The 27,629-nt window shown below is 34.3% G+C and overlaps 2 protein-coding genes across 2 annotated transcripts; one reads left to right on the top strand and one right to left on the bottom strand.

Annotated features, from left to right (window-relative positions):
- Window positions 1–2,472: 2,472 nt before the first annotated feature.
- On the bottom strand, window positions 2,473–22,233 carry LOC133191150 (transmembrane protein 41B-like). Its single transcript, XM_061326858.1, has 7 exons — window positions 22,168–22,233; window positions 18,404–18,551; window positions 17,023–17,151; window positions 15,577–15,670; window positions 15,232–15,336; window positions 5,370–5,508; window positions 2,473–5,083 (listed from the first exon to the last, which is right to left on the bottom strand). Exons 1-7 carry the CDS (start codon window positions 22,220–22,222, stop codon window positions 4,914–4,916), a joined length of 840 nt encoding a protein of 279 aa, XP_061182842.1. The 5' UTR covers window positions 22,223–22,233; the 3' UTR covers window positions 2,473–4,913.
- Window positions 22,234–22,577: 344 nt separating this feature from the next.
- Window positions 22,578–26,414, top strand: LOC133191149 (S-adenosyl-L-methionine-dependent tRNA 4-demethylwyosine synthase TYW1-like). The gene has a single exon (XM_061326857.1). It carries the CDS (start codon window positions 22,631–22,633, stop codon window positions 24,668–24,670), a length of 2,040 nt encoding a protein of 679 aa, XP_061182841.1. The 5' UTR covers window positions 22,578–22,630; the 3' UTR covers window positions 24,671–26,414.
- Window positions 26,415–27,629: the final 1,215 nt, after the last annotated feature.

Raw genomic sequence — 27,629 nt, 5'->3', positions numbered from 1 at the left:
CCAAGCTCAAGAACCCCTGACCCAGGGGCCATGAAATTCAAAATTTTGGAAGGAGGAATCCTTTCTCATTATAACTATGTATTTAGTTTGTTTAATTAATACCAAGGGGCAGAGGAGAAGATTTTCAAAGCATTAATTTATTTTCAGTATATAATAAATAAGCCCCCCCCAACATGGAACCCCTGACCAAGGGGCCATGAAATTCACAATTTTGGAAGAGGCACTCTTGCTCATCATAACTATGTACTTAGTTCATCAGCTCAATACCCAGGAGCAAAGATGTTTTCAAAGCATTTATTTTCAGTATATAGAAAAAAAGCCCCCCCCCCCACATGGAACCCCTCACGAAGAGGGGCCATGAAATTCACAATTTCGGAAGAGACACTCTTGCTCATCATAAATATGTACTTAATTCATCAGCTTAATACCCAGGAGCAGAGGAGAAGATTTTCAAAGAATTAATGCATTTTCACTATATAATCATTAGAGCCCCGCCCTAACACCAGAACCCCTGACCCAGGGGCCATGAAATTCACAATTTTGGAAGAGGCACTCTTGCTCATCATAAATATGTACTTAATTCATCGACTTAATACCCAGGAGCAGAGGAGAAGATTTTCAAAGAATTAATGCATTTTCAGAGTATACATACTGTGTACAATTACAACTTTTGCTAAATATATAAATAATCTTTATGTCAATCTTTTATACTGCTTTCCAGGCAAGAATCTGACTTTGAGCATACTTTGCTCATTTAAACCAAACATTCATTTTTATTTTGTTTCTATATATATATAACATTCTTTCTTGTATTCTCATTCAATCAAATAACCTGTAAATTAAATTATATACAAAGATTTCTTGATTAACAATATTTAGCAAAGGGGAGTAACTCTCATTTGCTTCACATCACAATTGTGTCTCCTAGACACCCACAAGCAAAGAAAAGGCACATTTACTTATAATTAAATTTAATACATGTATTTACATTGATATTATTGCATTTAGCTTGTTTGCTTAGTACTCAGGGACAGAGGAGAATTTTTTCAAAGCATTAATGCATTTTGCTAATTAATCAATAGAACCCCACCCAAGCTCAAGAACCCCTGACCCAGGGGCCATGAAATTCAAAATTTTGGAAGGAGGAATCCTTTCTCATTATAACTATGTATTTAGTTTGTTTAATTAATACCAAGGGGCAGAGGAGAAGATTTTCAAAGCATTAATTTATTTTCAGTATATAATAAATAAGCCCCCCCCCCAACATGGAACCCCTGACCAAGGGGCCATGAAATTCACAATTTTGGAAGAGGCACTCTTGCTCATCATAACTATGTACTTAGTTCATCAGCTCAATACCCAGGAGCAAAGATGTTTTCAAAGCATTTATTTTCAGTATATAGAAAAAAAGCCCCCCCCCCCCCCCACATGGAACCCCTCACCAAGAGGGGCCATGAAATTCACAATTTCGGAAGAGACACTCTTGCTCATCATAAATATGTACTTAATTCATCAGCTTAATACCCAGGAGCAGAGGAGAAGATTTTCAAAGAATTAATGCATTTTCACTATATAATCATTAGAGCCCCGCCCTAACACCAGAACCCCTGACCCAGGGGCCATGAAATTCACAATTTTGGAAGAGGCACTCTTGCTCATCATAAATATGTACTTAATTCATCGACTTAATACCCAGGAGCAGAGGAGAAGATTTTCAAAGAATTAATGCATTTTCACTATATATTCATTAGAGCCCCACCCTAACACCAGAACCCCTAACCGAGGGGCCATGAAATTCACAATTTTGAAAGAGGCACTCTTGCTCATCATAACTATGTACTTAATTCATCGGCTTAATACCCAGGAGCAGAGGAGAAGATTTTCAAAGAATTAATGCATTTTCACTATACATTCATTAGAGCCCCGCCCTAACACCAGAACCCTTCACCCAGGGGCCATGAAATTCACTATTTTGGAAGAGGCACTCTTGCTCATCATAAATATGTACTTAATTCATCAGCTTAATACCCAAGAGCAGAGGAGAAGATTTTTAAAGAATTAATGCATTTTCACTATATAATCATTAGAGCCCCCACCCCCTAGCACCAGAACCCCTGACCCTGAGGCCATGAATTTCAAAATTTTGGTAGAGGGCTCAATGCTTATTACAATCATGCCAACAGTTTGACTGCTTGATGTCCAGGAGTAAAGAAGAAGATTTTTAAAGAGTGCATCAATTTTGATGGTTTTAGCCCCACCCCTCAGGCCCCAGGGGGGCAGGGGCCATGAATTTCAAAATTTTTACTCCCCTTCACCCATAGATGCTATATGCCAAAATTGGTTGAAATTGGTTCAGCGGTTCCAGAGAAGAAGCTAAAAATGTTCAAAAGTTTACGACCGATTGACGACGAACGACGTACGACGAAAGACAAAAACACATAGCAATAGGTCACCTGAGTGACTCAGGTGACCTAAAAAACCCTATTGTGGTCCAAGCTGACTTCACATATTATATACGGTAAAATGCGCTTAAAGCATACACTATAATATTGTTCTGACACTTACAGTGAAGTGATTTTAATTCTCTGTGGCTTTAAATTATATCATGAACTTAACAGAAATACCAAAAAAAAATTGTCCGTCCCTGGCACTTTGCTATAAGCGTGTTTTGAAATATATATTTAGAGAGAGAGAGAGAGAGGAATGCTTGCATATAAATTTAACCACCTGTAGTCCTGCTCACCTTGGCAACAAAAATAGTGTAGATTTCCTACAATTTTCCTTATTATGCTCCTGCCCTAGTCTAGGGGCAATGATTATAAAATTGAACATTATATGTTAGGAAGCTTTTGAGTAATGTTTGATTTATCGGTTTTTATCGGATTAATTTCTAAATGACCACCCCATTTTCACTGTTCAAAACAATTATCACCCTTTAAAAGTGGACACAGCTCTTGATTTGTAAAAGTAGATTCTTCTTATTCAGTAATGCTTCATTATATGTGATGTTTGAATTGGCATAGATGTTCTGGAGAAAAAGCAAGAATAAGGAAGACAATCGCCAGAGACAGACAAATGTTTTAGAATATTTGACCAGAAAAACACACATGAGCCTTGGCCATGGTAAGCAAAATCACTTGACAATACAAGATACACATATCAGATTTTTCTACTTCAGCTATGTTTAAACAAAAAAAAAAACAGAAACAGTGCAATGTACATTTGATAAATAGGCATACAATGACTCTAGAATATGCATTATATTTCAAATACATGTACAAAAATTTTTTTAAAAATGTGATACTGAGAGACAACTTTGATATGCAAATACCCACCTATATGTAGTTTCCAAATTTTTATCAAAACTTTTTTTTAAATTCTATTCAGAGTAATACCAGTATTTACACTGTAAATTTGCAAAGATTTATAATTTATTTCAAGCTTCTTTTCAATATTAATTCAATTGTTCAAAGTGTTCTTTGTTCACTTTGATAAAAAAAAATTTAATTACTTTAAAAAAAAGGTATCTTAGGACAAGATTTGAATATATGTCTGCTTAATGCCTGATAAAATCTTTTCTTGAATTTAGTGATGAAAGTTGCACTGAATATTCGCTTACAATCAAGTCGTATTTTTCCCTTAAATATTAAATACAGATAGGTTATTGTAGACATACTTTGATTTCTGGTTTCCCTTGAAGTTTTTTAACACTATGTTTACTATTTGAGAGAAACACAATCGATTACACTTAAACCATGCATTACAGAAAAAAACATGCATAATAGAAATCTAGCATTCTCAAAGATAATTTAAAATAAAACTGCTAAAATTTCAAACATATTGATTAAAACCACCATACCTTACTCTTAATGACCCAATTCATATTTACAAATGAGCTACAATTTATATCAGTTGCAAGTAACATATGTGTTAAATCTTTAAAAGAATTAAAATAATAAAACACTTAGCTGAACACATTCAAAGATGTATGACCCGAAATTCAGTAAAAAAAAAAAAAAGTATGATAGGAATATACATGCACTAAGGATGTCACAGGGTACTTTATTATCACTCGGTCATGCCGACTATCAACTAAATATTATTACTCAGTTATTTGTTAGAAATTTGCTTTTTAATAATAAGTCTAAATACAAGTTAATAAATTAAGAGATTTCATTCTGATCCGCTCTGTTGGTGTCAAAGCCTAGACCCTCCTCTATGTTGTGAATCAAGTTATTTTTTTTTGGAATAGAAATGATTACATACTTTAGCATACCTGTAATAGGGGATACGGATGTGTGCATACGTTGATATTTCTTTTGATGTCTATTATGAATTTATTTCTTGATGGATATAGTTTGCATAATTAGGACTCATCACTAGTTTTTGATGTTTTCATAAATACAATCAGACTGTTTTCCAGTCGCAGGTCAAAAATTTAGCTGTAAATAGAAATGTTTCAATGGCTTAAGATGTACAGATCAATCACCTGTATTAGTGTTTAGAGAAAATGATGACGAGCCATATGCATAGTATTTACTAAAGTGTATTTGGATAAAATATATGGTAAAAAAATAACTTGAATTTAGATACAAGTAGTACAGGTATTTCTAGTAAGCCCACTGCAAAGTAAGCAAATACTTGTATTGAGAAATATGTTGTATGTGATGGTAGCTTGGTTTAAATGTTGAGTGTACAAGCAGTCTGAAAGACACAAAGATAAACTGACATAAGAAAAACTAAATTTAATGAGTAGTTGACTGTCGTTCAACTAAAGCCCCTGATTATGCAACTAGGCTAGTGAAATTGACATCCCTAGAAGATACATGTATTTACTCCAATAAATAAGAATAAAATAAACAATTTAATTCTACATTGAGATAAACAATAAGAGATCTAAGGTTCTACTATCATCAATCAAATTTTTCCTGCAGTTTTTTCTTCAGAAGAACTGGCACCAATGACAGAAGAGCAAACAACCCCAGAACACACACAGAAGTCCAGGACACTGCATCCCCTGAGGAGGTCAGCTGATGTAAAGTTGTTCCCGCTTGAATGGCCACAAAAGAAGGGGGAGCAACTCCTGTCATGATATAAAACACTTGTCACATCATATATATTCGTCATCATTCCTTAAAATTGCATTTGATATCTTGTTCATTTGCATGTACATGTATTTGGGTTTTAATAGTTAAGCAATACCCTTTAGAATCTCATGTTGGAATAGAAAAAAAATTACAGGTATTTTAAATTTACCATTATGAACACAATGCATAAAATTATAAATTTACTCTCTGCAGACAAGAGCATCTGCAGAAATAATGTAAGTATCACTAGGCTAAAAGTAGGTTTCATGTGTTATGACTTACCAAGAAAAGTTCCCACAAAGAATGGTAGAATAGGTACATTTATCACTGGTGAGGCTATGTTAATAAACCAGTTAGGAAGGAATGGTGTGATCCGCAGAAATATAATGTAGTTCAACAGGTGATCTCTGTGTTTATTTACCTGAAAGAATCAACAATTGGAAAAAATCAGTGCAGTCAATCCAATCATACAATAGGTTTTTGTCATTCATTCATGAAGTTTAATAATACAAATGTGGAGTAACTAAAAAAAATGAGTGATTTTATCAAACTTTTATATGAAAACATCCATGACGTTTATGATAAAAAGTACTTTTATTTATACCTATATTTTATTATATTTTATAATGACTTTTTCAACATTACTATCAACTCTATTCTGGGTTGGATTGTGACAAGAAAGTCGTTTATGAAAAACAACCATGTTCAAGGCACAACTGACTTGGTCATAAGGTTCATGTACTTCTTAGCAATATTGAAAAAAATACATTTGCACTTTTTTTTCTCTCAGTTCTTTCATGAGATAATGGAGAAAAAAATCTCTTTTTGAATAGAGAGAAATTCAGGTATGTTACAGCAACTTTACTCTAATATAGTTCCAAATGATAGGTCACATCTCGTGACAGTGAGTTCCATTCATATGTACATGTAGTTCCAGACATTTTGGGGATTAATTCTCTTATAATAAAATCTTTAACTCCTCTGTGAAACCCTACTAAAACAATATGCTACATAAGCTTTATATTGATAAAGTCCATAGTCTTGTGAGTTTTTTTGATACAGAAAAGTTGGCATATAGACAGATTTTTTCATATTACCCTAAGTAATACTGTAAAAGTAGAAATATTTGTTGGGGATTAAATTTCGTTGTTATTAATCATCAACGAAATTAAATCCCACACCATTTTTTTATTGACTATATATTAGTTAAAGTTACTTTCGAAACTATGAAATTTAATTCCCACGAAATCTTTTTAGATGAGAAATCAACGAAATTTTATCCCCACAAAAATTTGTGCTTCTACAGTAGTCATTCAAGTCTGATAAAACTTGGACCACGTAAAAGGATACTTCAGTTAATTTAAAAGCAACCTGACAAAACTCACAAGCTACATAATTATAGAAGATATCTGACAGAAGGATGTATATTAATTCTAGATTTTATACAGAAGATATCTGTCAGAAGGATATCTATTAACTCTAGCTTTCTATAGAAGATATCTGAGAGAAGGACATGTATTAACCCCCTTCCCCGCAGTCTAATAATGCGTAAAGTTTTGATTATTTCGATATTGAATGATTCGGTAATAAATTTTGTAATTTTATTCTAAAATATTTTGAGAAGAAGAATAAATTTCTGTTTTTTAATATGTCCCAGTGGCCCGATTTTTTTGACGATACTTTGGGGGAGAGTCATGTTACATGTACGAAAGCCTTTTTATTGACTCTAAAGACACAACACCGGAACCACTGGCATGGGATCTGTTTTAGGTGTGGATGAGCTCCATTTTTGTGGGAGGTGGGGACCTATATCCAGAATTTACTAAATTAGAAAAATGATTTTTTTTTTTTTTTTTTTTTTTTTTGAATTACTGTTTTGATGAAAATGACAGTGGGAACCAATAAAATTACGACAGAAGTACTTGTGTGTTGTATTCGTATTGCAGCATGTGACGAAAAAGGATTACAATAATAAAATAACTCTTTGTTTTACCTTATTCTGATTTTCTTGTTTGATTCAAATACATGTATTCGTAAAAATACAACCTGAAACATTTTTCCCGCCTTCCACAGTAAATGTAAATCACACGGAATACATGTGCACATACATACAGAAAACAGAAACAAATGAAAATTATTGAAAGAGAAAGTAAAATGTTTTTAATTTAGATTAATTTTATCAAACCAGTATTTTAAACATTAAAAAAACCGAGAGAGAGAGAGAGAGAGAGCGAGTGTTGCACTTTAATAACTTTGATTGACATTTTGATTTTCAAAAATATATAAGCAAAAACAAGGTACTCAGGAAAATTTGATTGCTGGTATACTAGATACTTGTTTGATATTTTTTCAAAGCAGGGCTTGTTGAAATACAGTAAAAGCGTAAGGATACAAAATAATAGACTGGTCTTAGAACTGGTCAATGTTCAAGTTAAATTGAATTGAAAGTGCATTGAAAGTTTTGATCTGCCATCATTATAAAATTATACAGATATCTTTATAATTATACTTGTTTGTTTGTCTGTCAATCTATATTAATTTTTTGACCCCCCCCCCAACACACACACAAAGTGCTAGATCATAGATGTTTCCGGTGAACTTTCATTTAGAATCCGTCAAATCATGAACAATATTACAAAGAGCATAGGCAATGTCTACAAACCAAACGGGGACAAATGCTCTCGATTTTTTTTTTTTTTTTGGTCAACATATTTTCCTTTTTTGTATAAACAAACACTTTTGCATCAAAAAAGTGATGATAATGAATCCAGTTAATACCTAAAACTAAAAGTTGAAAGACTACTTGGTGCAAATCTATAGGAAGGGGGTAGGGCTGCTCGACACCCCCCCCCCCTTATTTTCAGAGCAATTAAATCTACACATCGTGAAGTAATCGAAAAAAGAACCAGAAGTCTCTGATGAGACTGTAGCTTTACTGGTCTGTTTGTATAACAAAAGAAAAGTAGCACTTGGATTTGAAACATTGCAACATGCAACAATAAATAGAATTATGTATCTTAATGTAGTCTACTTTTGTGACAAGTTATATTGAAATCAAATGAAAACTAGGAGTAGTAGCGTTTTGAAAGTATTTCACGGAAATTTCTATTTTTAGTACCGGTAACCATGACAACACCACTCACCCAAATAAAAAAAAACAGAAATACATATTATGTATCGTAGTGTATTCTAACTGTGTGCCAAATTAGATTGAAATCAGACCAAAATTGTAGGAGGAGTAATGTTTAAAGAGGAATTTCACAGAAATTTCTATTTTAAGTAACCATGGCAACACTGTTCATCGAATTCAAAAACCAATGCAATAAATTATGTATCTTAGTATAGTCTTCTTGTATGCCTAATTATATTAGAAGCAGACTAAAACTGTAGCAGGAGTAGTGTTTTAAAGGAATTTCACAGAAATTTCTATTTTTAGTAACCATGGCAACACCGTCCATCGAAATCAAAAACCGATGCACTAAATTATGTATCTTAGTGTAGTCTACTTGTGTGCCAAGTTATATTGAAATCGGACCAAAACTGTAGGAGGAGTAGCGTTTTAAAGGAATTTCACAGAAATTTCTATTTTTAGTAACCATGGCAACACCGTCCATCGAAATCAAAAACCGATGCACTAAATTATGTATCTTAGTGTAGTCTACTTGTGTGCCAAGTTATATTAAAATCGTACCATAACTGTAGGAGGAGTAGCGTTTTAAAGAAATTTCACAGAAATTTCTATTTTTAGTAACCATGGCAACACCATCCATCGAAATCAAAAACCGATGCACTAAATTATGTATCTTAGTGTAGTCTACTTGTGTGCCAAGTTATATTGAAATCGGACCAAAACTGTAGGAGGAGTAGCGTTTTAAAGGAATTTCACAGAAATTTCTATTTTTAGTAACCATGACAACACCGTCCATCGAAATCAAAAACCGATGCACTAAATTATGTATCTTAGTGTAGTCTACTTGTGTGCCAAGTTATATTGAAATCGGACCAAAACTGTAGGAGGAGTAGCGTTTTAAGAGGAATTTCACAGAATTTTCTATTTTTAGTAACCATGACAACACCGTCCATCGAAATCAAAAACCAATGCACTAGATTATGTATCTTAGTGTAGTCTACTTGTGTGCCAAGTTATATTGAAATCGGACCATAACTGTAGGAGGAGTAGTGTTTTGAAAAATTGTTTACAGACAGACGGCCAGACAGACAGACAGACAGACAGACGGACGGACGACGGACACCTTACTATTGCATAAGCTCTTCTGGTCTCTGACCAGTAGAGCTAAAAACAAGAAAAGAATAAAGTTATATCCATCCATTTTTTTTAAAGAAAACATAAACATATGCATGGACACCTGTCATTTATAAAATTTATGTCTCAACAAAATTCTTAGTTGAATAAGTGGGTATAGACTCCCTTAGAAATATACTCGGAAATCCTTGATCCGACTTTTAGTACATTTATAGTATGTCAGTATATCACATACATGTACCTATTCACTTATCAACCGCTTCCACATGTACAAAATGTAATTTAAACCAGAAGTCTCTGATGAGACTGTAGCTCTACTGGTCTGTTTGTATAACAAAAGAAAAGTAGCACTTGGATTTGAAACATTGCAACATGCAACAATAAATAGAATTATGTATCTTAATGTAGTCTACTTTTGTGACAAGTTATATTGAAATCAAATGAAAACTAGGAGTAGTAGCGTTTTGAAAGCATTTCACGGAAATTTCTATTTTTAGTACCGGTAACCATGACAACACCATTCACCCAAATAAAAAAAAACAGAAATACATATTATGTATCGTAGTGTATTCTAACTGCGTGCCAAATTAGATTGAAATCAGACCAAAATTGTAGGAGGAGTAACGTTTTAAAGGAATTTCACAGACATTTCTATTTTAAGTAACCATGGCAACACTGTTCATCGAATTTAAAAACCAATGCAATAAATTATGTATCTTAGTATACTCTTCTTGTATGCCTAATTATATTAGAAGCAGACTAAAACTGTAGCAGGAGTAGTGTTTTAAAGGAATTTCACAGAAATTCCTATTTTTAGTAACCATGGCAACACCGTCCACCGAAATCAAAAACCGATGCACTAAATTATGTATCTTAGTGTAGTCTACTTGTGTGCCAAGTTATATTGAAATCGGACCAAAACTGTAGGAGGAGTAGCGTTTTAAAGAAATTTCACAGAAATTTCTATTTTTAGTAACCATGACAACACCGTCCATCGAAATCAAAAACCGATGCACTAAATTATGTATCTTAGTGTAGTCTACTTGTGTGCCAAGTTATATTGAAATCGGACCAAAACTGTAGGAGGAGTAGCGTTTTAAAGAAATTTCACAGAAATTTCTATTTTTAGTAACCATGACAACACCGTCCATCGAAATCAAAAACCGATGCACTAAATTATGTATCTTAGTGTAGTCTACTTGTGTGCCAAGTTATATTGAAATTGGACCAAAACTGTAGGAGGAGTAGCGTTTTAAAGGAATTTCACAGAAATTTCTATTTTTAGTAACCATGGCAACACCGTCCATCGAAATCAAAAACCGATGCACTAAATTATGTATCTTAGTGTAGTCTACTTGTGTGCCAAGTTATACTGAAATCGGACCAAAACTGTAGGAGGAGTAGCGTTTTAAAGAAATTTCACAGAAATTTCTATTTTTAGTAACCATGACAACACCGTCCATCGAAATCAAAAACCGATGCACTAAATTATGTATCTTAGTGTAGTCTACTTGTGTGCCAAGTTATATTGAAATTGGACCAAAACTGTAGGAGGAGTAGCGTTTTAAAGGAATTTCACAGAAATTTCTATTTTTAGTAACCATGACAACACCGTCCATCGAAATCAAAAACCGATGCACTAAATTATGTATCTTAGTGTAGTCTACTTGTGTGCCAAGTTATATTGAAATTGGACCAAAACTGTAGGAGGAGTAGCGTTTTGAAAAATTGTTTACAGACAGACGGACAGACAGACAGACAGACAGACAGACAGACGGACGGACGACGGACACCTTACTATCGCATAAGCTCTTCTGGTCTCTGACCAGTAGAGCTAAAAATCTACATTGGTTCCTGTATGTATACATTGCCTACACTAGAAATAGAATTTATACAAAGCTCTAGACAAAATAATGTATTCTATCAAAACTATCCAGAGGGGGACGACGCCGTCTGTTGGTATTCATCCGCCATCTTGCATGTATATGTCTTGCACAGGCAAGATGGCGATTTGACATATTTGACAGTCACTCTCTAAATGTATTGTTAACCACTCCTGCTTCACCCCTATATATTAGAATTTATGCATTAAGGCGATTGAAAGTTCGTTCCTCGCGCTCGGAGAAGCGGGGTGGGGTGGGAGGTTGGGGGGGGGGGGTTAAACATTTTCGATCAACTGCTATCTAAGAAGGAGGGCTGTTTGGAAATTATTGAGACATTCTTTTATTCTCTCTTATCAACATGAACTTTTTTCTGTTAAAATTGTATATAAGGTAAACAAACAAAATAATTAAATCAAAGAAATGTATTTATTTGTTTTAAATTGTATATTAAGGACATACGCAACGTACCTTACCTACTGGTAATTTTTCAAAATATTATTAATTTAAGATTATAGTGCCATCAGATGTTCGTCGACAAAAAATCAGAATGCATTACCAGGGGTTTTGAAAAGATATCAATTGATAAAAATTCTTGTATAATTCAAAGAAAAATACACAACCAGAAGTCTCTGATGAGACTGTAGCTCTACTGGTCTGTTTGTATAACAAAAGAAAAGTAGCACTTGGATTTGAAACATTGCAACATGCAACAATAAATAGAATTATGTATCTTAATGTAGTCTACTTTTGTGACAAGTTATATTGAAATCAAATGAAAACTAGGAGTAGTAGCGTTTTGAAAGTATTTCATGGAAATTTCTATTTCTAGTAACCATGACAACACCATTCACCCAAATAAAAAAAAACAGAAATACATATTATGTATTGTAGTGTATTCTAACTGTGTGCCAAATTAGATTGAAATCAGACAAAAATTGTAGGAGGAGTAACATTTTAAAGGAATTTCACAGAAATTTCTATTTTATGTAACCATGGCAACACTGTTCATCGAATTCAAAAACCAATGCAATAAATTATGTATCTTAGTATACTCTTCTTGTATGCCTAATTATATTAGAAGCAGACTAAAACTGTAGCAGGAGTAGCGTTTTAAAGGAATTTCACAGAAATTTCTATTTTTAGTAACCATGGCAACACCGTCCATCGAAATCAAAAACCGATGCACTAAATTATGTATCTTAGTGTAGTCTACTTGTGTGCCAAGTTATATTGAAATCGGACCAAAACTGTAGGAGGAGTAGCGTTTTAAAGGAATTTCACAGAAATTTCTATTTTTAGTAACCATGGCAACACCGTCCATCGAAATCAAAAACCGATGCACTAAATTATGTATCTTAGTGTAGTCTACTTGTGTGCCAAGTTATATTGAAATCGGACCAAAACTGTAGGAGGAGTAGCGTTTTAAAGAAATTTCACAGAAATTTCTATTTTTAGTAACCATGGCAACACCGTCCATCGAAATCAAAAACCGATGCACTAAATTATGTATCTTAGAGTAGTCTACTTGTGTGCCAAGTTATATTGAAATCGGACCAAAACTGTAGGAGGAGTAGCGTTTTAAAGGAATTTCACAGAAATTTCTATTTTTAGTAACCATGGCAACACCGTCCATCGAAATCAAAAACCGATGCACTAAATTATGTATCTTAGTGTAGTCTACTTGTGTGCCAAGTTATATTGAAATCGGACCAAAACTGTAGGAGGAGTAGCGTTTTAAAGAAATTTCACAGAAATTTCTATTTTTAGTAACCATGGCAACACCGTCCATCGAAATCAAAAACCGATGCACTAAATTATGTATCTTAGTGTAGTCTACTTGTGTGCCAAGTTATATTGAAATCGGACTAAAACTGTAGGAGGAGTAGCGTTTTAAAGGAATTTCACAGAAATTTCTATTTTTAGTAACCATGGCAACACCGTCCATCGAAATCAAAAACCGATGCACTAAATTATGTATCTTAGTGTAGTCTACTTGTGTGCCAAGTTATATTGAAATCGGACCAAAACTGTAGGAGGAGTAGCGTTTTAAAGGAATTTCACAGAAATTTCTATTTTTAGTAACCATGGCAACACCGTCCATCGAAATCAAAAACCGATGCACTAAATTATGTATCTTAGTGTAGTCTACTTGTGTGCCAAGTTATATTGAAATCGGACCAAAACTGTAGGAGGAGTAGCGTTTTGAAAAATTGTTTACAGACAGACGGACAGACAGACAGACAGACAGACGGACGGACGACGGACACCTTACTATCGCATAAGCTCTTCTGGTCTCTGACCAGTAGAGCTAAAAATTACTAAACACACATTCTAGATGTTTTGTTTATCCAAACTTGTTTTAGAAGAAGTGCACAATAGCATATATAGACATACAAATGTAGCACACAATTCCTTTAAGTATTGGAACTCTTCAACTCCAGGGAAAAAGACAATAAAGTTCAAACTACGTTATGTATGTCCTTAATATGTTAGTAGGGTAATGGCGCAGTCACAAAATCAGGTATTCAAAAATCTGTATCCACTACGCACTACATGTAAAACCAGGTAGATCCTGAATAATGTCAGATAAATTAATTTTAATATATATATCATTTTCCGATTTTATTTAATTTTGCTTTGTTGTGTGCGTTTGATTGAATTCGATATAAATACGCATACATGTTTGACGTATAAATTTTTAAAAAAAAATCATCATGCCATAGAAGTCTGACTACGATGGTAAAATGTATTCTGCTGACATGCCTAGCAAAAATGGTTGAAATACTCTCTATATTTCTCGATAAATGCAAGTACCATTAATGCATTTTTAAAATAGAAACCGTTCCAAGTCCAAGGAAAAAATATATATAACTTACAAAAGGCCTGATTTCCTCAACAACTAATCGGAATACTTCCGAATACTTCCGACACTATTTAAAAATGCTACCGAGTACCGACCTCTTCGTCCCACTAGTTTTACGATTCTCTTCTAAACGATTTTATCGTTTAAAAAAAAACTGTTTTATGTCCATAACTAAGAAAGAAAAATGCTGCATTTCGATGTGCTTTATGCAAGGTCCACTTTAAGATAAAAAGTGCGTTTCTTTATTTCACGGTTTTTTAACGTGCTCTTTTTTTTTATTGTAGCGGACATGTACATGTACATAGGTGTAAAGATATCAGATGAAATAAATTTACTACTTTTAGTTAATTACTATTGTCCAGTAAAATATTAAGAGTAATTCAAATGAAACTTTCACATACTTTTTATAAGTTACAAACACTAGTTTGTCAACTTTTTCCTGTCAAAATTATATAAGTTAACTGTTATGAAAATCTTTAAGAGTGGTTATGCTTCTGGTCTCATTTCTTTTCTTATTTACCAGAAAATTTTGCAAGTTTCGATAAACTGATGGGCATGTGACCGAAGAAATAAAGGGGGGACTACGAAAATGTGGTTGTCTCTCACTTCAATATCAGTACAAAAAATGGAACCCAGTTGAGTAATTTAACAAATATTTCGAGCAAAGTTTTAGAGTTAATAAGCTTATTAATAAAGTACAAAGCTATGATATTTTATTACAAATGTATAACACCATCCACACAAAAGAATGATATAAACAAAATAAACAGGATAAAATGACCATTAAAAATATTTTAATTTAAGTTACAAATGGATGCGCAAATTACGACAATGATTTACAATAATGAACATCATATTTTACAATGAAAAATGCTACATGTATACACATTGTAAACTCTACGTTCGGAATCACGTCTTTTCTGCACGTAATCGCAACTGCGCTGCGGGGAAAAGGATAACGTCATCAAAAATTGATAAATGTAATGCTACTATTACGTCAAACAGCGAAAGGGGTAAAGAGTTAAGGTAGATATCTGAGAGAAGGACATGTATTAAGGTAGATATCTGAGAGAAGGACATGTATTAAGGTAGATATCTGAGAGAAGGATATCTATTAAGTGAGATATTCCTTACATGTGACTGCCACTCTGCTATTCTATCTGGGATATATTTAGCCACGAGTCTTCGTCCTACTAGATACGACATCAAATAACAGAAAGAAGCACCAATTCCTGAGCACTGCAAACAGATTCAATGAAATGTTTAACACACATCATATTTAGGGTAAAAGATCTTGAATGAAAAATTTGGCATATTCAATGACATTTTTCATTTTTAGCCTTTCACATGTACAAAAAAATGTGCTACCAACATCGAATAATACTTAAATGTAGCCGTAAATGTACATTGTATAACACTGAAATCAAAATTTGTTAGTTTATAGCATTACTTCATTTGATTGGGGAAAAAAGTACTCACCAAGCAAACAAGAAAGAGAGCTAACTGGAACGGAAATAGAAATCCAGAGAGAATACTGAGGAATATTGACCCAGGTATAGCAAAGGATTGTAAGCTGTTATCAAGTCAAGGTTTATACCTCTTACAGATGATACATGTATGTATCAACAATCAGTCTGTGAAAATACAGTGAGATGGCCATTCTGGCCTGTACACCTTAAAGGTTACTAAACGAGACCAGAACAGGCTCAAAAGTACGAAAACAGAGATACGTGTATGTTTAAATTTCTCTTTCCACATTATTTTTCATTGCCACAATTACAAGGATATTTCAATCTGAAATATTTTTTTTCCAAAAAGAAGTAATTTAATGAAAACAATTCAAATCTTAAACTCCATTAGGTAGTGTTGTTCCAATCATTGATTATAAATGAAAATCAGTCGATGGTTGATCAAAGTAATCAAAGACATATATTTAAAAATTTAATTAATAATTAGTCAGGTGTTCTGTTTTTATCAAAAAACCCTACAAAAGGTGCTTGGTACTGGTGCATATTTTTTTTCACCAATACTGGGTATATTTTATGTTAGTAACAAGAGCAGAAAAAAAATTCTGCTTAGGAAATGTTAATTTTCACACGGATTTACTCTCTATCTCAGTTGTTTATACTGGAATTTTTTGTTTATTAATAACTATAAATAATTAGATACAGAAAACCAATCACTGACTATGAAATCCTTACCAATCCCCATCACTACAGTACTGATAAGGTTCTGCTTTAAAAATGATTCAAATCTTAAAAGTCTCAGGGTTTAATTGACCCTTTTTGGTACAGAGTCCTACACCCTTTCCAATTGGGAATTTAAAACCAAGATGTTAGCAAAATTTGGAAATATTTTTTGTCTTATATAACGTTTAACTGTTGAATAAAGAGGCTTATTCCCTATTCACATTTTCATGCATTATTATAATCTCAAAATTGAAGTTTTTTAAATATAAAAAGCACTGAAAAATTCAATCTGCTTGTCATTTGGGAATTTTCACATAAATAAAGAGCTAATTTTCAATTGGGAAAGGGTCCTTTACCGAACCTGGATGCCAGGGTTATTATCAATAAGCCCCAAGTCTGAGTCTGTTTTACTTAGTCTTGAGACTATTGCTTAATTTTGAAGACAAGAATATCAAATAATCATAACTAATATCATCTGTAATAATGATCACCAATTATCCTGCAAAATGATATCTTTTTTCATTTCAAATAAAATAACCATTGTTTAAACTCTATAATTCACATAAAACATACTACTGATTTTCTTTTCTAAACGATGTACAAGCACTAATTAATGAAAAACAAAGACTAATACATGTATAACATGTCATCATGCAAAGTGGGAGCTAAAGCCAGTGTATCTATGTATAACCCATTTGAGAAGTGTCAATCAAGTTACCAACTACAGTAAGGATACAATATATATGTTATGAAGTAGCCTCCCAACACTTGGTTATAATGGGAGTCCTTATATCGGGATAAAACTTTTCCTAAATTCTTTGCATCTTCTATGTTCCTGGGAAGCTTTATGTGTTGCTTTTCATCTCTGAAATACAACACAAAGATTTCTCTTAATAACTGCAACTGCAAAGGGTAAACTTTATGATTCTGTAAACTAAAAAATACATATCTTTTACATTCTTCCATATGTATTTTCCCTATAAAGAGTGTTGAAGGTTTCTTCATTCAAAACATCATAACACAGATGGCTAGGTCAAAAGGCTAAAGAAATGATTTTATTTTGAAGTCACAAATGTTAAATGCTGTACAAGCGCAAAGTCATGAACGAAATTCCATGCTCACATTGAACAGTAATGGGTGTTCCCTCAATTTAGATGTGCAATGTGTATCATTTTAAAAGGTATATTGAACTCAAAGAAATAATATTTTATCAATCTACAATGAACCATGAAATTAATAAATGTAAATATAAGCACTGAATTGTAAATTTTGGACATTAAACGTGTCATACATGTAACTCAGACAGCTGTGCAGACAAATTCTTAAAACACATTACTGTGCATTATTCACTTTGTCAGTGCAGCCATCTGTTATATGAAATGTTACACATCCAAAACTTACAAATTCAATGCTTAAACAAACCTAAGAGACAGAATATCAACATTGAATAGAGATGCACATGGTAATAATAAAGTATTCAATTCTGCCTATGATAGCTAACTTCTGCAGAATATCATTGTTAACTTTGTAAATAGGGGTGAAACGGTTCACCGCAGTATCCATTCACTGCAGTATTTTTTCTCGGTTTGATACACCATGCAAAATCTAATTTTCAATTCGGTTCATTTTTCGGTCGGGATCATTATCCAGTCGGGTTTGGCATAAGGTAAAACACTTTACTCCATATAAGTAAGAAGAGAAAATGTAAATTTTTGAGGACTGATAGTTTGTAAAATAATTTTTGACAGTCAAATAATTCTAATCAATTTCTTCTAGTCATTTTGCAAACAGAATTCGTAAATTAAGTGACTAGATTTAGTAAAAGAAAGCATAAAACAACGTTGAATTTGTTTTCTTCTATCAAAATGTATTGTACTGAAAAGAACCGCACCGAGACAAAATTATACAATACGTATCAAACCGTGAAGGAGGTTTATTGTTTCACCCCTATTTGTAAAATATGATTGTAATTTCTTAATGTTTGTTAGCCTACGGCTAGAGAGCAAACTGGAATTTATATATATTACAATCACCAAAAAAATTTCAAATGGTTAATTTTCCAAAATACTAGATTTAATATGATTAATGCAGATTTCAATAAAAAGCACCATACATACTGTTCTAGATTTGGAAAGCTGAGGTAAACAAGTCCCAAACACACAATGGAGGACACAAACACTAGACCCAGTATAACTAATGGCTTTGTGCTGCTGCTTTGATCCGTCTCCCTCGGTCGGATCTCTGTGTACTGAGTCCCTTCATCAGCTAAAAGAGCATGGACATTATAAAATATATAGCATCGTATTCTACAAATAATGTACAATGTATGTGATTTTCATGCAAAGGAACATTTCATTTTGCAAAGCTCAGTCTATATTCAGAGTATTACATTACTATGTATGATGTAAATCTGAAAAAAAAATTAACAATAATTTGATTGAGTGAGTGATATTTTTCTACTGATGAAGTATGAAAGATAACGGTATCACACAGTTTCCAGCTCTTCTTAACAAATAAAATGTGTAATAAAATTTCAACTTTAGATTGACATCAAATGGGAAAGGGTACAAGTTCCAGGGGATACAAAAATTCAGCACTGGTTAACATGAAAATCAGATCTACTGAGGTCAAGTCTGGGCCAGCGGATATCTTTGTACCTTGCTAGACTGTTCTAAATTAACACTGAATTCTATACAAGAGGCCTAAGGGCCTTGAATCGCTCTTCTGATAAACTGTACAACCTACCACTTCTATTTGAAGCCTCTAAGTATCCTGTATATTTAGATAAAGCCTTGAAATTCCAACTGAGAACCCAAGATGATTCTAAGCCAATTAGTACCTGGGAGTGGGTCATGGTGACCTACTTATCACTTGTCATTCTCTGAGGACCCAAGATGCATCAACTAACTTAGTTTGATGATTCTAAGCCAAATAGTACCTGAAATATTTATATAGCCATAAAATTTCAAAAGTAAGTAACAGTGACCTACTTTTCAGTTGACATTGTTTGAGGACCCAAGATGCAACAAATGACAAAGTTTGATGATTCTAAGCCAATTAATACCTAAAATATTTAATTATAACCATAAAATTTCAAAAGTAGGTCACAGTGACCTACTTTTTAGTTGACATACTTTGAGGACCCAAGATGCATCAACTGACAAAGTTTGATGATACTAAGCCAATTAGTACCTGAAATATTTAATTAAAGCCATTAATTTTCAAAAGTAGGTCCCAGTGACCTACCTTTCAGTTGTCGTACTCCGAGGGTCCAAGATGCATCAACTGACAAAGTTTGATGATTCTAAGCTAATTAGTACCTGAAATATTTAATTAAAGCCATAAATTTTCAAAAGAAGGTCAAGGTGACCTACTTTTCAGTCGTCTTACTCCGAAGACCTAAGATGCATCAACTGACAGTTTGATGATTCTAGGCCAATTAGTACCTGAAATATTTAATTATAGTCATAAAATTTCAAAAGTAGGTCACGGTGACCTACTTTTCAGTTGATATTGTTTGAGGACCCAAGATGCATCAATTTACAAAGTTTTATGATCATAGGCATTAAAATGTCCAAAATATGCCTCTTAAATGCTTTGAAATCAAATGCCTGCAAAGTTCAAAAAGTAGGTCACTGTGACCTACTTTTTAATAAATATGTTTTATGGCCCCAAGATGCATCATCTTACAAGATTCAATGATTCTAAACCCCTCAGTATTTGAATTAATGACCTTAAATGTTTTGAAAAAGATTAGGCATTAAATTCAAAAAGTAGGACAAGGTGACCTACTTTTTAGTTAACATACTCCAAGGACCCAAGATACATCAACTGACAAAGTTTGATGATCATAGGCCTTAAATTGTTCAAAATATTCCTCTAAATCAATTTGAAAAAGAGTGGCTGCAAATTTTAAAAAGAAGGACAAGGTGACCTACTTCTGAGTCAACATGATATGACGTCCTAAGATGCATCAACTGACAAGATTTGATGATCCTAGTCCTTATAGTAAGCAAAATGTCAACGTTATAATAAAATGTAATTTTTGGTCAATTTTGAAGTGACCTTGAAACCACGCCCTTTGCCCCAGGGTGATGCCTTGAACAATTTTTAATCTTCAACATATCCTCATCCTTTTGTGTAAGTTTGGTGATAATTTGCCCTGTGGTTCTTGAGAAGAAGAGTTTTCAGCAACCAGTACTTTTGGTTTTATTTACCTAATTATCTCCCCTTGTTTAAGGGTCACAACCCTAGTTTTTGTATAAACCGGAGCCCTTGGGCCAAGGATACCCTGTGACAAATTTGACAATAATTGGCCAAGGAGTTTTTGAGTTATGGCCCATATTCTAAAAAGTTTACGCACACCGCATACATGGCCATAGCATTAGCTCTTTGAGCCTTTGGCTCAGAAGAGTTAAAAATATAGTATATACATGATGATGCTAAACAGTGGTGTTTGTGATATTATCTTTCTTATTTATTTCACTATTTAGATATCATTCAAATTAACGATTTCCGACAATGGGCAGTCCAAAGTCTTGCACACAAATTTACCCAGCATTACCAACAGATTTCACGAGAGTTTTATGCCAACATTTAACACGGTGATTTGATAGTGAGACGCAAAAAGTGTATAAAGTCAGGTCCTCCACCACAGGACCTAGGAGTGAGTTTACAGAATTGTTATCAGATAGAATGTTCTATCGTTAAAATGATATTGTCCTACGGACCAGGTTTAACGATAAAATTAGTTCTGTGTATTGGTAATGTAGCAAAATAAACATGGGCGATAACTCAAACTCTCTGCATTTTTCTATGAACAATCCAGAGAGTTCCGAATGTAAACATGGCGTGTAAATTTGAAGCGAGGAAGACATATTGAGAAGATGAGTTGAATTTTCGTAATTATATGGATTAATTTTTAGGTTAAAAGGCATATACAATAGGGCTGAAACGATTCATCGAAATATCAATATTTTTCAATATTACTGCTCGGTTCAATGTTCAATTCACTATCTCGATTTTTGGTTTGGTGCGTTTTTTTTATAATCGGGTTTGGTTACTCCTTGAAATAGATCTGGTTCCACCTCATTCTAATAGTTTGACACACACGAGGGAGAAAATTGTGACGGAGAAAGTTTCAGAGCAGGCTGCCACTGTTAGTATTGACATGAACAAAGTGCTCTTTTTAATCTACAGAGGCACAAGTAGTGCTCTATATTGTATCAACACCTTTTACTTGCCTTTTGAAATCTGAATAAGTTTTCTTTAACCTTATGATTTGTTTCTTTTTTAAAATGTATCGTATTGAAAAAATTGAATTGTGACACAAGTACTGCGATACGTACCATATCGTGGAGGGGGCGTACCGTTTCAGCCCTAATATACAATCTCAAAAAGGTTTGTTATGATTAATTTGGTAGTTATTTTCAGTGCAACTCCTTTTGTGTTCTTCAAAATCATTTGGGAGTGGATCCGCTCCAATTTGCTACATTGCAAGTATATGGGACGTATTTTAACTGTGGTGAGGGCTTGTCCCGAGACACAGTTAGATTATTCGTTGGTATGAGCAAAGAAAGAAGGTTTATTTGAAAGATCTGTGTTTCCAAAATCATTTCAGGAAAACATACTCGTCAGCCCGAGACAAAAATTATATGATCTGATGCCCAACCGATTTCAGACAAATACTACAAGCACTAAACAGGTTGCGAGTTTTCAACCAGCTGTCAATAAATATTTTTACATATCATAGCACCAATGCATTTCAACCATATTGTGGCAATACCTTTTAATTACTCATAGAATTGGATTCCATAAGTTATTACTTGAAATAACCATGTAAAATCTTTCTTTTTCATGTAACAATATTTCACAAATATACCTTCTTTTTCTATTTTTCGGTGTTTCAGAGTAGACGTTTCCCCTCTGTCGGCCATATTTTAAAATTTTCATTCTTCATCATTCATGAAATGATTCGTATACATACTATCATTAATAAATCCCTTAATAATTAATAAAAACACTAATTAAATGTATATTTTTTCTAAATTTACGATACATTATGATAAATTCTGATTATTAATCAAACGGAAACATTGAAGGGTCCCATTGCATGTAAACAAGGAAAAATAAAAGTACGATTTAACATATATCAATAGTGCACACGTTTAAATCATCTTAACGCTTCATTGACTGACTCTTAGTCGAGATATTTTAAAACATTTTGTCGATGAAGATTACAAGTCACCATGCCCGTTTCTTAGTTCTTACGTCAAAGTTACCTTTTCTGTTTCATGGTTTTCCTTTCTTAGTTTATAGACAAGTAAAGGAAGGGGAGTTAAAAGATGTTTGAGGAATTGCTTACTTCAAATTGGGCCATTTTTACGGCTGTGCTAGGAGCAGCGTGTTTAATATGGGTTTTATATGGAAAGAGAAAGACAAAACAGACGGAGACTGACAAGTATAACGCTTTCAAGTCAAACTATATCGACAATTTGGCTTCGAAAGAAAGGAAATTAGATGAAAAAATACGAAAAGAAAGCAAAAGGAAGATCAAAGTTTTATATGGAACTCAAACTGGAAAATCCAAACATTTTGCGGACATGTTTGGGAAAGATGCTGTTTATAAAGGATACACCTGTGAAGTGATGAATATAAAAGAATATGATCCAGATGAACAATTAGCATTTGAAAGTGAAAGTATGAATTACCTAGTGATTTTTATATCTACATACACAGAAGGAGCACCACCAGAGGGAGCTGAATGGTTTGTGAAATGGCTAGAGGAAAGTGCTTTGGATTTTAGAGTGCAAAAAAGTATACTGCGCAAATTACAGTATGCTGTGTTTGGTCTTGGTAATTCTCTGTATGGAAATAATTTTAATGCTGTAGCTAAAAAAGTTGACAGTTGTCTACATAAACTGTCTGGGCAGAGAATTTTGGCAGTTGGTCTTGGAGATGATAATGGTGGACTTGAAAAGGATTATTTTGCCTGGAAAAGAGAATTTTGGAAGAAACTAAAGCATGAACATTCTGTTGACCTCCCTAAAGATGCATGTAATAATGATAAATCCAAATGTGGTAGTCAGTGCAGCTGTCAAGAGAAGGATATAGCTAACTCTGAAGATTCTGGGAGTGAAGATGAATCCAAAGAAGAGACATCTGAAAATGACATTGTTGATGTTGAAGATCTGGGCAATGTCATGGGAAAATCTAAAAAGGATTTATCAAAGAATGAACCCACTGAGATGATTACTCCGCTTGTAAAGACTTCATTGGAAAAGCAAGGTTACAAACTGATTGGATCACACTCGGGAGTAAAACTGTGCAGATGGACAAAGTCAATGATGCGTGGAAGAGGAGGATGCTACAAGCACACCTTTTATGGCATTGAAAGTCATAGATGCATGGAAACAACACCAAGCCTAGCTTGTGCCAACAAATGTGTATTCTGTTGGAGACACCATACCAATCCTGTTGGCACAGAATGGCGATGGAAAATGGATGATGCTGAATTTGTGCTAAAAGGAGCTTTACAAAATCATAAGGGCCTTATTAAACAATTTAAAGGTGTACCTGGTGTTCAGTCTGAAAGGTTTTCTGAGGCCATGACACCTAAGCACTGTGCCCTTTCACTCGTTGGAGAACCCATAATGTATCCAAAAATAAGCAAGTTTATTGATCTTTTGCATGATGAGGGGATTTCAACATTTTTGGTAACCAATGCCCAGTTCCCTGATGCAATACGAGAACTGTCTCCAGTCACTCAGTTGTATGTTAGTGTGGACGCCAGCACTAAAGAAAGTCTGAAGAAAATAGATCGTCCTTTATTTCGCGACTTCTGGGAAAGATTCTTAGATAGTCTTGATGCATTGTCAGAGAAATGTCAAAGAACAGTTTACAGATTGACTTTAGTCAAAGCTTTGAATACAGATGAATTGGATAGCTATGCAAAGTTGGTATCCAGAGGAAAACCTGATTTTATTGAAGTGAAGGGTGTCACTTATTGTGGTGAGTCAAAGGCATCTAATCTTACAATGGAGAATGTACCATGGCACACAGAAGTTGTCAACTTTGTGCAAGAACTGGTGGACAGATTAGATGGGAATTATGAGATTGCATCAGAACATGAACATTCAAACTGTGTTCTAGTTGCACACAAAAAGTTTTTAGTAGAGGGGAAGTGGTGGACATGGATAGACTACCCAAAATTTCACTCTCTGATCAAACTGCACAGAGAGAGTGGAGGAAATCAGAAATTTTCTGCAGAGGATTACATGGCACCAACACCAGAGTGGGCTGTGTTTGGAGCAGAAGAAAGAGGATTCGATCCTAAAGAAGTCCGACATTTTAGAAAAAGACAGAAAGATATTTCTGGGTGCTAATGTTTTGAATGCCCTAATACTCTCTCAAACTGTTGTACAGCATATTATATCACAAGGATAATTAAATTGGCAAATGTGCACATATATTGTCAAGTGTTTTGAATTTTTTGTAATAATTTTATAAATGTAACAAACTAGCAGTTTGAAAATTTTCATGAATATTTCATGGTTATTTGATATCAAAACACATTGAGGTGATCCTTATAGACTTACTTTTTAGCTCACCTGAGCCGAAGGCTCAAGTGAGCTTTTCTGATCACATTTTGTCTGTAGTCCGTCTCTCTGTCCATCTGTAAACTTTTCACATTTTCGACTTCTTCTCAAGAACCACTGGGCCAATTTCAACCAAACTTGCCACAAAGTATCCTTGGGTAAAGGGGATTCAAGTTTGTTCAAATGAATGGCATTAAATTAAAAAATCTTCTCAAGAACCACTGTGCTTGAAAACATGAAACTTATGTGGAAGCATCCTCAGGTAGTGTAGATTTAAATTTGTTCAAATCATGACCCCCGGGGGTAGGGTGGGGCCGCAATGGGCGATCAAAGTTTTACATAGGAAATATACAGGAAAAATCTTTAAAAATCTTCTTCTCAAGAACAGCAAAGCCATAATTGGTCATATTTATATGTTAGCATCCTCAGATAGTGTAGATTCAAGTTTCTTCAAATCATGACCCCCAGGGGTCGGGTGGGGCCACAATGGGTGATCAAAGTTTTACATAGGAATATATAGGAAAAATCTTTAAAAATCTTCTTCTCAAGAACAGCAAAGCCATGATTGGTCATATTTACATGGAAGCATCCTCAGATAGTGTACATTCAAATTTATTCAACTCATGACCCCCTGGGGGTCGGGTGGGGCCACAATGGGCGATCAAAGTTTTACATAGGAACACATAGTAAAAATCTTCTTCTCAAGAACAGCAAAGCCATGGTTGGTCATATTTATATGGTAGCATCCTCAGATAGTGTACATTCAAATTTGTTCAAATCATGACCCCCGGGGGTCGGGTGGGGCCACAATGGGCGATCAAAGTTTTACATAGGAACACATAGTAAAAATCTTTAAAAAAAACTATTTGTTAAGAATAGCAAAGCCATGATTGGTCATATTTATATGGTAGCATCCTCAGATAGTGTACATACAAATTTGTTCGAATCATGACCCCTGGGGGTCGGGTGGGGCCACAATGGGCGATCAAAGTTTTACATTGGAACACATAGTAAAAATCTTTAAAAAAACTATTTGTTAAGAATAGCAAAGCCATGATTGGTCATATTTATATGGAAGCATTCTTAGATAGTGTACATTCAAGCTTGTTCAAACATGACCCCTGGGGGTCGGATGGGGCCACAATGGGTGATCAAAGTTTTACATAGGTTAAATCCTTAAAAATCTTCTACTCAAGAACAGCAAAGCCATGATTGGTCATATTTAAATGGAAGCATCCTCAGATAATGTAGATTCAAATTTGTTCAATTCATGACACCCCCCCCCCCCCCAAACCACTTTTATATTTAAACTTTTCAACCTTTCAAGATTGAAGTGATTTCTGCTTTTTCCTAGCCATAGTGCTCAGGTGAGCGATGTGGCCCCTGGGCCTCTTGTTATCCTGTACACTTGACTTTTAAGCATTCTTTTTTTTCTCACGTGTACGTACATGATCATTTCATTATGACGAAGTCTTAATTTTAATAATTTTGCTTATGTTAATCTGTCAAAATAAAACATTAAAGTATTCAATTATTCACTACTTATTGTCTAAAGTTGAAATCAACCTAAGCATTTTTAGGAATATTGCTTTAATATTTGAAACATTATAAATGTTGTTTTAGATTATTAGCTCACCTGAGCTGAAAACTCAAGTGAGCTTTTCTGATCACCCGTTGTCCGTCGTCCGTCCATCCATCCGTCTGTAAACTTTTCACATTTTCAACTACTTCTCAAGAACCACTGGGCCAATTTTAACCAAACTTGGTACAAAGTACCCTTGGGTAAAGGGGACTTTAAATTGTTAAAATAAAGGGCCAAGTCCCCTTACAAGGGGAGATAATCAAGAAAAGACAAAAATAGGGTGGGGTCATTAAAAAATCTTCTTCTCAAGAACCACTGGGCCAGAAAAGCTGAAACTTAGGTGGAAGCATCCTGGGATAGTGTAGATTCTAAATTGTTCAAATCATGACCCCCGGGGGTAGGAGGGGAGGGCCACAATAGGGAATCCAAGTTTTACATTGAAATATATAGGAAAAATCTTTAAAACTCTTTTTCTCAAGAACCACTGAGCCAGAAAAGCTGAAACTTATGTGGAAGCATCCTGGGATAGTGTAGATTCTAAGTTGTTCAAATCATGACCCCCGGGGGTAGGGCGGTGCCACAATAGGGAATACAAGTCTTACATTGAAATATATAGGAAGAATCTTTAAAAATCTTCTTCTCAAGAACCACTGGGCCAGAAAAGCTGAAACTTATGTGGAAGCATCCTGTAATAGTGTAGATTCTGAATTGTTAAAATCATGACCCGCGGGGGTAGGGCGGGCCACAATAGGGAATACAAGTTTTACATTGAAATATATAGGAAGAATCTTTAAAAATCTTCTTCTCAAGAACCACTGAGCCAGAAAAGCTGAAACTTATGTGGAAGCATCCTGGGGTAGTGTAGATTCCAAATTGTTAAAATCATGACCCCGGGGGTAGGGCGGGGCCACAATAGGGAAACATTGAAATATATAGGAAAAATCTTCTCAAGAACCACTGGACCAGAAAAACTGAAACTTATGTGGAAGCATCCTGGGGGAGTGTAGATTCTAAATTGTTCAAATCATGGCCCCCGGGGGTAGGGCGGGGCCACAATAGGTATTACAAGGGGGGAAGTCTGGTAATGAACAGCATGGCCAAAGTTACTCAGGTGAGCGATGTGGCCCATGGGCCTCTTGTATATATATATATATATATATATAT

The sequence above is a fragment of the Saccostrea echinata genome, unplaced genomic scaffold (genome assembly GCF_033153115.1).
Source record: "Saccostrea echinata isolate AGI-Se365-2 ecotype Australia unplaced genomic scaffold, CSIRO_AGI_Sech_v1 ptg000023l, whole genome shotgun sequence".
In the NCBI taxonomy this organism is placed as follows: domain Eukaryota; kingdom Metazoa; phylum Mollusca; class Bivalvia; order Ostreida; family Ostreidae; genus Saccostrea; species Saccostrea echinata.
Note: the sequence above shows the minus strand (reverse complement) of the source record. Positions and strands in the feature narration are given on the sequence as shown.

Excerpts from the sequence above, each read along its gene's own strand:
- LOC133191150 (XM_061326858.1), bottom strand. The coding sequence starts at position 22,222 with ATGGCCGACAGAGGGGAAACGTCTACTCTGAAACACCGAAAAATAGAA. Across the intron at positions 18,552-22,167 it reads CCGAAAAATAGAAAAAGAAG|CTGATGAAGGGACTCAGTAC; the intron begins GTATATTTGTGA and ends ATGCTCTTTTAG. Across the intron at positions 5,509-15,231 it reads TAGCAGAGTGGCAGTCACAT|GTAAATAAACACAGAGATCA; the intron begins GTAAGGAATATC and ends TGATTCTTTCAG.
- LOC133191149 (XM_061326857.1), top strand. The coding sequence starts at position 22,631 with ATGTTTGAGGAATTGCTTACTTCAAATTGGGCCATTTTTACGGCTGTG.